At 49.9% G+C, this 15,153-nt stretch overlaps 2 protein-coding genes across 5 annotated transcripts; one reads left to right on the top strand and one right to left on the bottom strand.

Annotated features, from left to right (window-relative positions):
- The first annotated feature begins 381 nt into the window (after positions 1-381).
- On the top strand, positions 382-6,147 carry LOC148660806 (uncharacterized). 3 transcript variants are annotated; one of them, XM_088638059.1, is made up of 3 exons: positions 382-1,054; positions 2,062-2,422; positions 3,639-6,147. In XM_088638059.1, the coding sequence occupies exon 3, from the start codon at positions 3,786-3,788 to the stop codon at positions 5,472-5,474; it is 1,689 nt and encodes a 562-aa protein (XP_088494185.1). In that variant the 5' UTR covers positions 382-1,054; positions 2,062-2,422; positions 3,639-3,785; the 3' UTR covers positions 5,475-6,147. The 3 variants fall into 3 exon arrangements, with proteins under 3 accessions (XP_088494185.1, XP_088494182.1, XP_088494184.1); XM_088638056.1 differs by lacking the exon at positions 2,062-2,422; XM_088638058.1 differs by lacking the exon at positions 2,062-2,422 and having other exon boundaries at positions 382-1,232.
- Positions 6,148-7,252: 1,105 nt separating this feature from the next.
- LOC148660805 (uncharacterized) lies at positions 7,253-14,365 on the bottom strand. Of its 2 annotated transcripts, XM_088638037.1 has the most exons (3): positions 13,529-14,361; positions 11,885-12,214; positions 7,253-10,727 (listed from the first exon to the last, which is right to left on the bottom strand). In XM_088638037.1, exons 1-3 carry the CDS (start codon positions 13,875-13,877, stop codon positions 8,977-8,979), a joined length of 2,430 nt encoding a protein of 809 aa, XP_088494163.1. In that variant the 5' UTR covers positions 13,878-14,361; the 3' UTR covers positions 7,253-8,976. The 2 variants fall into 2 exon arrangements, with proteins under 2 accessions (XP_088494163.1, XP_088494166.1); XM_088638040.1 differs by lacking the exon at positions 11,885-12,214 and having other exon boundaries at positions 13,529-14,365.
- Between the last annotated feature and the right edge of the window lie 788 nt (positions 14,366-15,153).

Raw genomic sequence — 15,153 nt, 5'->3', positions numbered from 1 at the left:
TTGGAATTAGTAATAAAACAGAATTTGCATTATATAAACAGGACTGGCTGACGCTGGTGCAGGAGGGAAACCATCCAGGACATTTTATACATCTCCAGTGTCTTATCACCTGTAACAACTGCGTTTTGTCCACTTAAGCAGGCTACTTGAGCAATTTAATAGTTTAGAGACAATTTGCAATGTCAATTCCATCAAGTCTCTAATTTGATCAAAAAATTTCTCATGTCTTCCAACTTCTTACAAATTGGTGAACAAAGAGAAACTTATAAGACCTACTGTATGTTTTAGATAGATTTAGATAAATTTAGAGAAATTCATCGTTTGTGCTGTCTGTAGGGGGGACAACTTCACAGAGCTACTTGGAGAACCTCGCAGCCTCTAGGTGACTCCAAGTCCCATGATGCAACGCTTCGCCTGGACGGAAGTGCCAATGTTGACGCGTCTGAGAACTTTTCCTGGCAGTAGTTACCATAAAACGAAGAAAACACAAACTTAACAAAATGGTGGAGGTGATTAAAAAACTTGAAATGTCGTTTGCAAAGCAACTCGCTGAAGATCTGAAGCTGAAGTCTGTAGTACTATCAGCTCAGTATTTGGATCCACTCAACAGGGGGAAAAACAACTATCAATCGAAATGGATGTGCGCGTATATACGAGAACTTGCGGGGTCTGTGCTTCTGCAGGAGGCCACTGCAATCTTGTCTTGAACATATGAAAGTTTACAAACAATAAGAGGTCTTTTCCTCTAACTCGCTCGTTTGGTTGCGAGTAGCCGTGGCGGTGAGGCAGATCACGGACAGTGTGGGACACAGCCTGGGCGCCCTGCTGCTCCTCATCGCCAGCACGGAGCAGGAGAACCGCGGACTGAGGCGGCGAATGCAGACCTGCCGCCCCGGACAGGCGCCTCCTGCGACCCGGGCTGGGGAGACCGAGAGCGCAGCGGCCCCCAGCAAGACGGCATCGCCTTCATCGCCGCCATCCTCCTCCTCCTCGGGCTGTGAGCGCCCCAAGCCCCCAGACACGGAGAGACAGGAGCAGAGAGCCCGGGTGCTGGGTGAGGGGCTCTTTCTCAGTTACACTCCTCCGTGATCCTGAAAACTGGTGACACTATTCTCATCAGTCACATTCCTCGCAGGATAGTTTTATTCTGGGTACACAGTAGAAATACGTCGGATAATTTTGATGTTTCTGCTTGCCATCGGGAAGAAACGGCACTGTCTCTGCTGTTCAACGTGAGTTTGAAATTCGCAGACGCAACATCTCCACGTTTCTGAAGCTTTTTTTTTTAAAAAAAAAATCAAATTCAGCTACACTGAAACGTCATGCATCCGTTGCTTCTCCGTTATCGAGAGCCCGGTTATACTCACATGCGTTAACCGTAATAATAATAATAATAATAATAATAATAATAATTGCTTACACTTATATAGCGCTTTTCTGGACACTCCACTCAAAGCGCTTTACAGGTAATGGGGACTCCCCTCCACCACCACCAATGTGGAGCCCCACCTGGACGATGCGACGGCAGCCATAGTGCGCCAGAACGCTCACCACACATCAGCTATTAGTGGGGAGGAGAGCAGAGAGTAATGAAGCCAATTCATAGATGGGGATTATTAGGAGGCCATGATTGGTAAGGGCCAATGGGAAATTTGGCCAGGACACCGGGGTTACACCCCTACTCTTTTTCGAGAAACGCCCTGGGATTTTTAATGAACACAGAGAGTCAGGACCTCGGTTTTACGTTTCATCCGAAGTTTGTACCAGATTAAACGGTGTGTATTTTCACAGGCGAAACGCCTGACAGTACATATTCTGTTACAGAGCCTGTTCTCTCTCTCCTTCAGTAAGATTGAGATATATAATCTGTCTTGATAGGCAGGAGCTTCAGTCATGTAATTTAGGATGCCATCCATCCAGCCATTGCTCAATCCAGTACAGGCTCACAGGGAAGATGGAGTATATCCCAGCAAGCAACAGGCACGGGGCAAGGTACCCCCTGGACAGGACACCAGTCCATCTCGGGACACACACTCACAGCAGGGCCAATTCTCCCAGCAGGTCTTTGGACTGGGGGAGGAAGCCCACCCAATCTGGGGAGAACATGCGAACTCCACCCAGATAGGACCCCAGGAGTTGAACCTGGAGCCCCGGGGCTGTGAAGCAGCAGTGCTGAGCAATGTGCCCCCCTGTCGCCCCTCGATGACCTAGAAGACCATTTCTCTTGTGGGTGTTGCCGTAGTTCTCTGGGCTGATCCTGACTCCTGGCTCAGTACTTTAGAGAAGAGAAGCTGCTGTCCTTCTGTCTTCCAGCAGAAAGGCCAGGTTCACGGCAGATCCCCACCCACAGCTACAAGGGGCAGGACCTCAGACTGGGGAGGAGGACAGCCCAGCGCAGGACACCCAGGCACACAACGATCAGGTGGAATCGGCCAGTTAAACCAGCCTGCACCGGTGTATTCAATTAAAAAGGCACAATCATAATAGATAGAATATATTACATATGTGTAGTAGTAGCATTTTCCACAAAATTCTGAAATCAAATGAACAAGGTTTACAGTACAAGTAACACCTGAAAAAAGTGATTAAATCAAAATCTATAACCATCCCAGATGGTTCAAATACTCGGTTAGCAATGTGGCTCGGATGAGAACTGGAAACAACACCGGTCACAAACGGGAGGCGGCCATTTGGCCCATGCAGCCAGTTTGGCAGCTAGTAGCTGATCAGTCCCAGGAGGCATTGATCCACAGTCATCTTATCTCCTGCTGCTCTCCGACACTTGCCCCTGACGAAAGGGTACTGAGAGGACTCCTGCTGACAGACTGCAGGAGCTTGTTGCTTTGTTTTTCCCAGGAGACCTCCTGGAAAAACTAAGGTTGCTGCTGGAAGAGGTGTTAGTGGGGCCAGCAGGGGGCGCTCACCCTGCAGTCTGTGTGGGTCCTAATGCTCCAGTATAGTGACAGTGACAAGGCGCCGTCCTTTGGATGAGACGTAAAACCGAGGTCCTGACTCTCTGTGGTCATTAAAAATCCCAGGGCGTTTCTTGAAAACGTTTCCTGGCCAAATTTCCCCCTGGCCTTTACCAGTCACAGCCTCCTAATAACCCCCCTCTCTGAACTGGCTTCATCACTCTGCTCTCCTCCCCACTGAGAGCTGGTGTGTGTGAGCAGACTGGAGCATCATCCAGGTGGGGCTGCACACTGGTGGTGGTGGAGGGGAGTCCCCATTACCTGTAAAGAGCTTTGAGTGGAGTGTCCAAAAAAGCGCTATTTAAGTGTAAACAATTATTATTATTAATTATTGTTGCAGGTCCAGGGGCTGAACTCTCCTAAAAGACCAGTGAGATGAGCAAAAGCACAAAATGGTCACAGGGGGTGTGTAGCTGTTCAGACACCTGAGGGGCAAAGATGTCAAGAAAGTGATAAAGAATTGTAGGTGGTTGTTTTAGGAACTTATTATCTAGCTGCTAAAACCTTTATTAGATTTACTGATTTTACAAATTAACTGTTACAGATGCACCGTGTGACGACTTTTTAACTTCTGCCTAGTGTGCTGTATATAAGCTGCCTGCACACTCATTGTCAGTGTCAGAGCTGCTGCTCACAGGCTCGTTCTGCTGTCTGCTTGTTCCCCAGGAGCTGGAGAGGCCGGCGCTCTCCCTGACACTGGGGAAAGGGCTCCCACTGAGCAGCAGCACTGGGAGCAGGAGTGGGGCTCCAGTCTGAGGCAGGACACAGAGCCCACAGCTACTGGAGGAGCTCGGGGGACTGGAGTCTGTCCACATGGCAGAGACAGACATGGAGGGCGTCCCACGGGGACTCCCCATGCCGGGATCTGATCTGAGCTCCATTAACGTTGCGCGTCATTCCAGGATACTGTCCAGCCCAAGGTCTTCTCAAATGGGAAAACAGACTGATAATCTGAATCTCATTAAACCAGAACATCACAATGACCTACCGTCCTTCAATGGCTCTGAGCTCAGTTCCATTAAAACAGAGATCGAACCCAGTCTGGTGTCTGATTACATTAAATTAGAGATGACTGGGCTGGAATCTGCTGGCACAGCAGACTCAAGGGAGTGTCCAAGTGTTGACAGACTTGTTGAGGTCAGATCAGGTTCTATTAAACCTGAGTCTGTTACAGAACAAGTCATTAAATCAGAGCCCGAGCCCGATGCTGAAGGCCAGTGTGTCCTGCAGTCTGCGGGCTCAGGAGAGGGGCTCAGTGCAGGGAGTCAGAGCCCTGAACCCTCCAGCACACCCTCCCCCTCCACGCTGTCTGTGAGCACCAGCACAGTGGAGACCCCCGGAGACCCTGCGGACTGCCATCGCTGTCCCCAGTGCGGGAAGACCTTCAGGACTTTGAAATACCTGAGGAGACACCAGCGCATCCATACAAAAGAGAGACCACATTCCTGCAGCCAGTGTGGGAAGAGTTTTACTCTGTTCGCATCATTGAAAACACACCAGCGCATCCACACAGGTGAGAAACCGCACTGCTGCCTCCAGTGTGGAAAGAGGTTCAGCCGTTTAGGGGACCTGAAAAACCACGAGCAGATTCACACCGGTGAGAAACTGTTCTGCTGCACTGAATGTGGGAGGAGTTTCAGTGAATTAGGATCCCTGACAGGACATCGGCGCATCCACACAGGAGAGAGACCCTATTCCTGCTCCCAGTGTGGGAAGAGCTTTCGAGAGTTAGGACACCTGAAAAGACACCAGCGCATCCACACGGGAGAGAGACCGTACTGCTGTACCCAGTGCGGGAAGAGCTTCAGTGAGTTAGGACACCTGAAAACACACCAGCGCATCCACACGGGAGAGAGACCCTATTCCTGCTCCCAGTGTGGGAAGAGCTTCAGTCGATTAGCAAACCTCAAACCACATCAGCTCATCCACACAGGAGAGAGACCGCACTGCTGCTCCCAGTGTGGGAAGAGCTTCAATAGATTAGCAAACCTGAGAACCCATCAGCGCATCCACACAGGAGAGAGACCCTATTCCTGCTCCCAGTGTGGGAAGAGCTTCAGTGAGTTAGGACAACTGAAAAAACACCAGCGCATCCACACGGGAGAGAGACCGTACTGCTGTTCCCAGTGCGGGAAGAGCTTCAGCGAGTTAGGACACCTGAAGCGACATCAACGAATGCACACAGGAGAGAGACCCTACTGCTGCTCCCAGTGCGGGAAGAGCTTCAGCGAGGTAGGACACCTGAAAACACATCAGCGCATCCACACGGGAGAGAGACCGTACTTCTGTACCCAGTGCGGGAAGAGCTTCAGAACATCGGGAAACCTGAAAATACACCAACAGTTCCACAGAGGGGAGAGGCGCTTCTGCTGCTGCGAGTGTGGGAAGAGCTTCATCGATTCATCGAGTCTGAAACGTCACCAGCTGATCCACGAGAGAGAGAAATCGGACAGGCGAGCAGCTCGCTCTCCTGATGCAGAGTCACAGGACTGTGGGGCGTGATCCTGGAATCTGGCTCCAGTAGAATATGAGGTCAAGGTCCATCGACACTCATGGTGAAAGCTAACACCAGGCCAAAGCAAAGTAACACTGCATTTAGTGAGAGAGAGAGTCTTCATTGTCCCCAAGGGGGAAAGTTGTTTTACAGCAGCAGTGTTGGTGTACAGATGGACAGAAGAAGAAAAACAACAGGAACAACTATATACAATATACATACATATTTGCATAGAAAGTCAAGTGTTAAGTAAGGATATGGCTACAGGTATGAATGAGAACTTAAATCTGTTGGTTTTGGTGTTTGGGAGTCGGTATCTGCATTCTGATGGGAGTAACTGGAAATTATTAAACAATGGGTGTGAGGGATCCTCACAGATTTTACTTTACGCAAAAAGTCCTTCTGAAAGATCAGTGTTTAAGCTGTTGTCCTGTGTCTCGGACTCTGGGTTGTTACTGCCTTGGTGTGGATTTGAAACCACTGAGGGCAGAAACATTCGTTTCCATGAAAAGCATGTTGTCCATTTTCACACCTTGTCAGGTGAGAAACTGTATTCTTGGTTTAAAAAAATCATTTTTGTTACCATGGAAAAATAAAAATACTCAGTTGATACTCTTGTGTTATAGCTTTAATTTGAAATAAATTAACATTCCAGACATTCCATCTGGGGACCTACCGAAACCTTGGGTCATTTTTATCTCTTATATTAACTCAGTCCTTTACCTCACTGAAACAAAAGATCTCTCAACACCAGAGCAAACAGGAACTCTATTTCTGATTTCTTTACACACCTGTTTTTTTTATTTCCCCTCGGGTCTCTTATAAAGCCTAGCTACACCTAACTTAATACACACTTGGCCTGAATGATTTAGGTCATCAGAGTCAAGTCATGGTCTCCCAGTACAATAGTAGAAAAAAGAAATGCATTTCAGCTGTGGAACCTCCTTCAGGTGGCAGTGACTTGTTCGTGTTAATGAAAGATTCAAAGTTAGTTACCTGAGCACTCAGCTGTTCATAAACCCTCGTAATATGTTTGCCATCAATTTTTTTTACAACAGTCAATGGTTGAAATTTGAATTAACTTTGAAATTTCAGTAATTGTCTACTAGTCAGTTTGTTCTAGGGGTTCACTTATATCAGGGTGGATTCTGCGAGGTTCAATTGCTGCAGCTCTCTCCGTGTGGTGCTCGTATGTTCTGTCTGTGTACGTGTGGGTTTTCTGCCGTGCTCTGGTTTCCTCCCACAGTCCAAAGGCATGCTGGTAGGTTCATGTGCTTCTGGGAATATTGGTCCTGGTGTGTGTTTGTGTCCCTGTTATGGACTGGCGTTCCGACCAGGTTGGACCCCACAACGTGCCTGTTCCTTGCTGGGATATTCACACATGTAAAATGAGGATGGCAATACAGAAAATCCTCAATCCGTTTGGACAGCCTGCGCGAATGATATTGTTGCTTCTTAATCAAAGCGTTCAACAGTGCTATGCTATATGGTAAACGTTTCATTAAAGCTTTTTGGTCCAAAGCAGATGTAATAAATTAGATGTTATTCAGCTATCCACTTTCTAGTAACGAACTGCGTCAGCGTGCGTAGGCTGCAAAGGAACAATAGGTTTATTCCGTGCCGAAAAGAGAAGAACGGAACAACGTACACTGGAGCACCCCAGACCTTTGCAAACTGTTGTCCCACGATTTCTAATGAGCTGTTCAGGGGAAAAATTGTGAGCAGTAGTTGACACACTGGAAGTGCGATACAGATGAAAATAAAAAAAACAGAATGAAGACATGAATAGGGTATTGAAATTTTATTTAAAAGGGACGGGAGTTTTCTTCTTGTCACGTGCTCAGAGCGAAGTAGACATCTGGTTAGTGTCACGTGTTATGTAAGTGGTAACAGAAAACAGCAGGCAAATCTAATTAGGTTAGAGTGCGGTATATTGTGTAAAACTCATCTGCAGATAGTAATAATGCTCTCTTCCGAAACTGGGTGTCTGAGACTGGAGTCACTGATAATGGGGTACCCAAAGACTTACTGTGACAGACTTACTGACATAACTGCAGTGGTTTCTGGGATCGCTGTGGAAACAATCGCGCAATGATGTCACTTCCACCTCACTTCGACCAATCGAAAGTGACACCAGTCTGTAGCTCCGACTGTGAATCATGGGAGATGGAAAGTTTGGGTTTTGTTACCAGAACGGACAGCTTGTAGCTCTTGGCTTTGGTTTAAGATGATGGTGGCCCGAGACTTGGGAAAGTTAATTTTTGCAGCAAAGAAAGCTTTACTTTGTCTTAAAAAGGGAAAGGAAATAATGCATCATACAACAGCCAAAATTTAATAATTTAAATAATTATAATTATTGTGTGTTTATTTACAGGTGACAGTCCATAAAGGCTGTATCCCATTAATCGGGTTCGGAAAAAAGAGAATCCCGGAAACAGCCAAACCTTTTCTGTCCAGTATTAAAAGTCTATGACCTAACTTAAATTCCCTCTTTAAGGGGAAATAAAAAAAACTTGTATTTTCGAATCCAGTTGAAGTGTCCACCTTGTGCATGATTATTTTTCTTAAGTGAAAATGTATGAAAAAGAAAAACAATCATTTTTACATAAACCTGACATTAATAGTTTGAAATGGTGCCGTTAGAGAAGAAGCTGCACACATTTGTAGAAAGTAGGGACAAGCCAATCATGATCGCGATTCTTTTCAGATCTGGGCGCTTGCTGGCGCAGATGAATCGGGGGTGAAAAGCGTCTGTGCTGATCTCTAGATCTCCGCGACAGCTTTACGGTGCTCCAGTATTTCTGCAAGGCAGTAATGTTTATTAATGGAAATTTATCCATTCAACAGAATTTTGAAACACGTCTGATTTTTGCTGTTATACGCAGTACTTCTGCACTTTAAGCCTCTCTCAGTCTAGGGGGGGCAGCTAAGCTTGCCACATGTGGCCGCACGGGTTTCTGGGAGATGTAGGCATTGCTTATGCAGTATAACCGGACTTTCTCCCGTTGGGAAAGCTCTCACATTAATACCCACTGAATTCAAATCAAGCAATTCCCACTCTGCTGCCAGTTTCAAACCCAGAGAGCCTGTGTGAACGCTCTCTGACACTTCAAGCATCAGAAGATCCTGTTAATAAATGGCTATCAAATCCATCAAGCACTGGACCAAATAATCAACAGCAGCGTTCCTTGAAGCAAGCTCACATTTCCCAGTAGTGTTCTTAAGAAAGCTGAGGGTCATTTCTCCTTAGAAAAGCCATCTACACTTTCAGCTTGAAATAAATATTTCCAGCCCTGTGAACAAAATCATTCAGGACATTAAAAGATGCTGCAAGAGGAGAAGGTTTGGGAAGCAATGCTTGAGGGCAAAAACAGGAAACCATCAGCCCTCGCAGCTTCACTGGGCACGGGTGAAATGTCAGCCCTTGAACCCGGATCGGTCCAGAAGGTTCGTTTGTAATATTTTTGCTAGACTAAGCAAGGCTGGCAGCCACCGTGACCCTGCTGGTGCTCAGCGAGCCCCGTTAGAGTCGACGAGCCCCTCGCTCGCCACTTCCCCCACGGCGGACTCTTGCGCGGGAAGTGCGATTTCCCACAATGCCACCAGCGGGGCGGTGATGAAATTCGGCAGCAGGCAGGCCGGTGGCGCTGCTCCGGCGTCCACCCCTCCTCCTCTTCCTCCTCCCCCCACCGCCGCCGCAGCCTGCCGGGCGCGTTTCAGGCACTTGGAGCAGCAGCAGGGCCGCTCCGCCGAGTGGGCGCTCTGGTGCTTTGACAGACAGCCGGACGTGATGAACCGCCTCCCGCAGCGGTCGCAGCCGAAGGGCTTCTCCCCCGTGTGGAGGCGCTGGTGCGCCCTCAGGCTGTCCGAGGCGGCGAAGCTCTTCCCGCACTGGGCGCAGCGGTAGGGCTTCTCCCCCGTGTGGATGCGCTGGTGCTTCTTCAGGTGGGTCCTGACCCGGAAGCTCTTGCCGCAGTGGGCGCAGGGGAAGGGCCGCTCCGCCGCGTGGGTGCGCAGGTGCTCAGTCAGCCGACCTTTGGCGCGGAAGCCCTTGCCGCAGCGGTCGCAGGAGAAGGGCCGCTCGCCCGTGTGGATGCGCTGGTGCTCGGTCAGCCGGGCCTTGGCGCGGAAGCCCTTGCCGCAGTGGCCGCAGCCGAAGGGGCGCTCGCCCGTGTGGCTCTGCTCGTGGTTCTTGAGGTTGTTGGCGGTGGTGTACTTCTTGCCGCACTGGGCGCAGCCGTACAGCCGCTCCCCGGTGTGGGTGCGCTGGTGGATCTTCAGGCCCGCGGACGTGACGTAGCCCTTCCCGCACTGGGAGCAGCGGAAGGGCCTCTCCCCGGTGTGCGTCCGCTGGTGAGTCTTCAGGGTCCCCAGCACCCTGAAGCTCTTGCCGCACTCCGTGCAGCGGTACGGCTTCTCGCCCGTGTGGATGCGCTGATGCGTTTTTAGCACCGCCAGCACCACGAACGTCTTCCCACACAGGGCGCAGGAATAGGGCCTCTCTCCCGTGTGGATGCGCTGGTGTCTCTTCAGGTATTTCACGGTTTTGAAGGTCTTCCCACACTGGGCACAGTGTTGGCGCTCCGGAGGGTCTCCGGGGGTCTCCACTGTGCTGGCGCTCACAAACGGTGTTGAGGGGGAGGGTGTGCTGGAGGGTTCAGGGCTCTGACTCCCTGCACTGAGCCCCTCTCCTGAGCCCGCAGACTCCAGGACACACTGGCCTTCAGCACCGGACTCGGGCTCCGATTTAATGACTTGTTCTGTAACTGACTCGGGTTCTAATTTAACTGGTACTTCTATGAGCGACTCAGGTTCTAATTTAATGGATCCTTTTGTCACGGATTCAGATCTGTGCCCTCTGAGTCGGCTGTGAAACTCCTCACCTGACTCTGTTGTGTCTGCAGACTCCAGTCCGCTCACCTCTACTTTAATGAAATCAGTGACTGGACTGGGTTCGTACTCTGTTTTAATGGAGTCATTGTGATGTTCTGGTTTGAAGTGATTCTGTTTATGACTCTCAGATTCTGAGAATTTCAAACCAAGATCCACACTGTTGAGGGACAGTATCCTGCAACAACCAGTGGCAGCCTCTGCCATGTGGACAGACTCCAGTCCTCTGAGCTCTTCCTCACCCTGTTTGCCTCCAGTAGCTGTGGGCTCTGGGTCCTGCCTCAGACTGGAGCCCCACTCCTGCTCCCAGTGCTGCTGCTCAGTGGGAGCCCTTTCCCCAGTGTCAGGGAGAGCGCCGGCCTCTCCAGCTCCTGGGGAACAAGCAGACAGCAGAACGAGCCTGTGAGCAGCAGCTCTGACCCTCAGACAGGTCAGCAGGTCCTGACTGGTGAGACTGAGACTCCTGACCAGCTGCCCCTTCCTGTCTGTGAGCTCGGCTGTGCTCCAAGCCTCTCAGGAGGAGCAATTCCTGGATCCTATCAAGGAATTTATTGGTTTCTTGGAAGCCCGACCTCTAGGTTCAAAGAATATTTTTACCACTCAGTCATAACACTCCTAAACTCCAGCTCTTAAATCCTCCTACCCCCATTTAAACCCTCTGTTTTTGCACTAAACTCAAAACATTGCCACTGCTTGCAATTTGCACACAGCTGGTATCTGAACGCTGCTTACAATTATAGTTGCAACCCTGTTCCTGTCTCCAACAATTTGTTAGCATTACGTCATTTGTCATGTGAGGAAAACACGCACATAAGCATTTCATTGTACTCAGGTACATATGGAGATAAACTTGAACTTACTTAATCATGTGGCTGCTAAGACAAATATAAACATCACTGAACAAGCATAGAGGAAAAGAAGACTGTGAGCAGCAGCAATCAGACAGACACAGGATATGAATTGATACTCTAATTAGATCTGATGAAGACATGGACACTGTTACCAAAACCTGGAGTGGATCAGACTGCTGTGCACTGGGAGCCTGTCTAATAGCAATGTAAGATCTGGAGTGGATCAGACTGCTGTGCACTGGGAGCCTGTCTAATAGCAATGTAAGATCTGGAGTGGATCAGACTGCTGTGCACTGGGAGCCTGTTAGTAACACTGTAAGTCCTGGCATGGATCAGACTGCTGTGCACTGGAAGCCTGTTAGTAACACTGTAAGTCCTGGCATGGATCAGACTGCTGTGCACTGGAAGCCTGTCTAGTAACACTGTAAGATCTGGAGTGGATCAGGCTGCTGTGCACTGGGAGCCTGTCTAGTAACACTGTAAGATCTGGAATGGATCAGACTGCTGTGCACTGGGAGCCTGTCTAATAGCAATGTAAGTCCTGGAGTGGATCAGACTGCTGTGCACTGGGAGCCTGTTAGTAACACTGTAAGTCCTGGAGTGGATCAGACTGCTGTGCACTTGGACTTGTTTCTCTCCATCAATCATTGAATTAAGTGAATTAAGAGAACAGTTACCAGCTGCTTCCAGACTGGGCCCTCTCTGTGTGCCCTCGCTCTCTGCACGGTCAGCACAGCCCAGCGGCTCCTGCTGTGTCTCGGCCTTCTGACAGTGGGCAGCTGCACTGGGAGTGCTGGGAGAGCTGGGGCTGCCTGCAGTTGGTAACGAGTCCTCTGGCCCAGCCGCCGCCCCCTCTGTGGACAGCTGGAGCCTCAGCTGCAGGCTCCTGTTCTTTCTCTCCTTGGCTGCCAGTTCGCTCAGCAGGTCGTCGAAGGTGTGCTCCACGTACTGCCTGACTTCGCTCGCAGCGGCCTGCAGCACGTGGTCCAACACCACCTGCAGCTGGGCTGGAAGAAAGGGGATTCCCACTGTGAGTCTCTGCTCAGTCCAGTCAAGACAGGTGGCACCGCTTTACACACACAGTGGTGGGGGTGTGGAACACGCTGCCCAGCCATGTTGTTGAGGCTGACACCTTGACTTCTTTCAAGAAACCGCCAAGATCAAAGAGCTGCCAACTATGAAAAGGATTGGAGGGGCTGAATGACCTCCAGTTTGCAACCTGTCTTATGTTCTTATGTTCCTAAAGGGCTGCTAAACGTTTCTGCATTTCTCAAGCTCTTCTTCCGAGGGAGATGAATTTGAACCTGCAGTATCAATCCACCATATCGCAGCCCCGACCACTGGCTGAGATAATAGGAATGATGTCAAGAGTCTCCACCTGACCCCTACTCAAGTCAAGAGCTGGCTCAAATAACTAAAATCAGCTTGATGGGTTAAACGCGTTAAGTGCTGGAATAATTCTCAAGTACCTCAAAACCGCTGGGACTTGGGTTTGGCCACCAAGCCTCCTGAGTAAAACACAGGGGTACTTCAATACTCTGTATTGGGGGCAAGGTATTTAAGTAATTTTACAAACAATAATCACCCCAAGGTATTTATACTAATTGACTGTTTCAATACCCATTCCATTCACAGTTAACAGGGGTCATAGGAATAGACCAGTTCCTTCTGAAATCAAAGATCATTTCCTTTGTTTTGTTTGTGTTTAAAACAGTGACTTATCCTGACACCAGTTACAAAAGAAATATTTATCTCCTGCTTGTAATTGGATTTTCCATCATTCACAAGTTCAATCGAGGCAACATCATCAGAACACTTTGTAATTGAACAGCTGTCGAAGTGGCTTACTCAATCACTGGTGTACAGTGTGAAAAGCAGTGGGCACCGCTGGTTCTGATGGTGGGAGACTTCCCCGAGCTCACTCGCTCATACCGCCGCCGATCAGTAAGAAAACTCTACAGGTATATCCGCCGAGTTAGTGTACTCCCATATCCAAAAGCTTCCCTACTCACCTGTTTGCCTGAATAGTGTAAACCGCCGACAAAAAAAATAGCAAAATGTATACGCGCATAGCATGATGGAGTTACTAAATGCGTAGAGCACCGATTTGCCGAATAAAAGTGGTACAAAACTATTCATTCAAACCATTTCATTGCGACTGAAGTTAGTGCTACTGGAGACGGAAATCTTTTCATTCAACAGGTTTTGCTGTTTTAGGCGTAGCTACAATTGTGGATGTTTTCCACAAGCTCGGAACTGTAAATGTGTCCCGAGACTGTGTGCGGGTGTCAGTGCGGTGTCGTGGAGAAAGAGCCCCTCACCCAGCACCCGGGCTCTCTGCTCCTGTCTCTCCGTGTCCGGGGGCTTGGGGCGCTCACAGCCCGAGGAGGAGGAGGATGGCGGCGATGAAGGCGATGCCGTCTTGCTGGGGGCCGCTGCGCTCTCGGTCTCCCCAGCCCGGGTCGCAGGAGGCGCCTGTCCGGGGCGGCAGGTCTGCATTCGCCGCCTCAGTCCGCGGTTCTCCTGCTCCGTGCTGGCGATGAGGAGCAGCAGGGCGCCCAGGCTGTGTCCCACACTGTCCGTGATCTGCCTCACCGCCGCCTGCACCACCCGCTCCAGCACCGACTCCAGCTGGCCCTGGAAGAAGGACAAATACAGCGCCTCGGCCATGCTCTCCGCGGTTCCCCGGAGTTTATCGGGCTCCTCTCCTCGCCTCTCACTCGGCTCCGCTGGTCGCGTCACCCCCCTGCCTCTCGCACGGTCCGGGCATGGCGCATCTTTCTCCACGACCAGAGACAAGCGAGCACTCCACTCACAGCTCGGTGCGAACGGATTTTATATTTTCTCTCAACGTTTATGTATTACAATATATCTTTCAGCTTTAATATATTACTCGTCCCAGACTTTGACAGACACCGAGCCGGTGAGGAGAGCTGAAATGGACTATCTAAGGGTAACAGGTAAACATCTGCACAGAAATTTCTAATTCTCATTCCGGCACCCATCTCATAGGGTTCATTTTGCCGTAGCCAAGCAAAGCAACACTAGGTTTCCACTACGAGCCTCATGTTTCCCGACCAGGTTTGTTTTTATTCCGTGTCCGACGCGGGGGTTCGAACAGCGCCCCCGCTGGCGAGGAGGATTAACTCCAACAACGTCCTTCTGCCCGGCTTCGGTCTGCTGCACCCCATGTCGTTAAAATTAATACATTCCTTGAGTTTCTACAGCGGTTTACTGTCATGGAGTGACAAAATACGGATCAAGGGCTCTGCTTGCTTGCGTTTTTACATACAATGGCCCGTGTTTTGTCAGGTTTGTCCCGGTTCCTTCTGATTTTCAGGTCTGCCTCTCTAGCACAAACAGTACAGCAGTGGACAACCCCGACAGACAGAGGGACACCCTGTTGGCTCAGAGACCTGTCACTGACCGCACAGTTAGAGGAGACACGTTAGATCACGGGGGGGGGGGCTGAGCAGACTGGGAGCTGAGGGACGAAGAGAAGAAATACGGGAGAGGAGCAGGAAGGAGAGACAGTGCACTGTGATACATCCAGCTCCGCATTCATTTTCATTCGCTGCTTCTTCAATTCAGGGTCACGGTGGCCCAGAGAGAGCAGGCGAGCGAAGGGGGGGGGGGGGCTGGCGATGGACTAACGCTACAGACTTCCTGTTGCTCCCCCAGGGAACATGGGGCTGTAACAGGCCTGAGCCGGGGTCAGGACTGATGGCACCCCCTGTGTCACCTGGACAGGACATGGTGTGTTCTGGTCTGGCAAGCCAGAGTTGTCCCCAGTTGTCACCTGTGTGTGCTAGGGACCCCCAAGCAATTTCTCAACTGTAAAACGCGTGAGATCGTTTTTGAAAAACACATGACATGGAAGCCCTTGCATTTTGTAGTAATTTGCTCAACATTCCTGTTCACACTGTCACCTGGAGATCTACAGTCT

The sequence above is a fragment of the Lepisosteus platostomus genome, chromosome 6 (assembly GCF_059453375.1).
Source record: "Lepisosteus platostomus isolate fLepPlt1 chromosome 6, fLepPlt1.hap1, whole genome shotgun sequence".
Taxonomy (NCBI): Eukaryota; Metazoa; Chordata; class Actinopteri; order Semionotiformes; family Lepisosteidae; genus Lepisosteus; species Lepisosteus platostomus.
The sequence above is the reverse complement of the archived record's forward strand: the minus strand, read 5'-3'. Positions and strand labels throughout refer to the sequence as shown.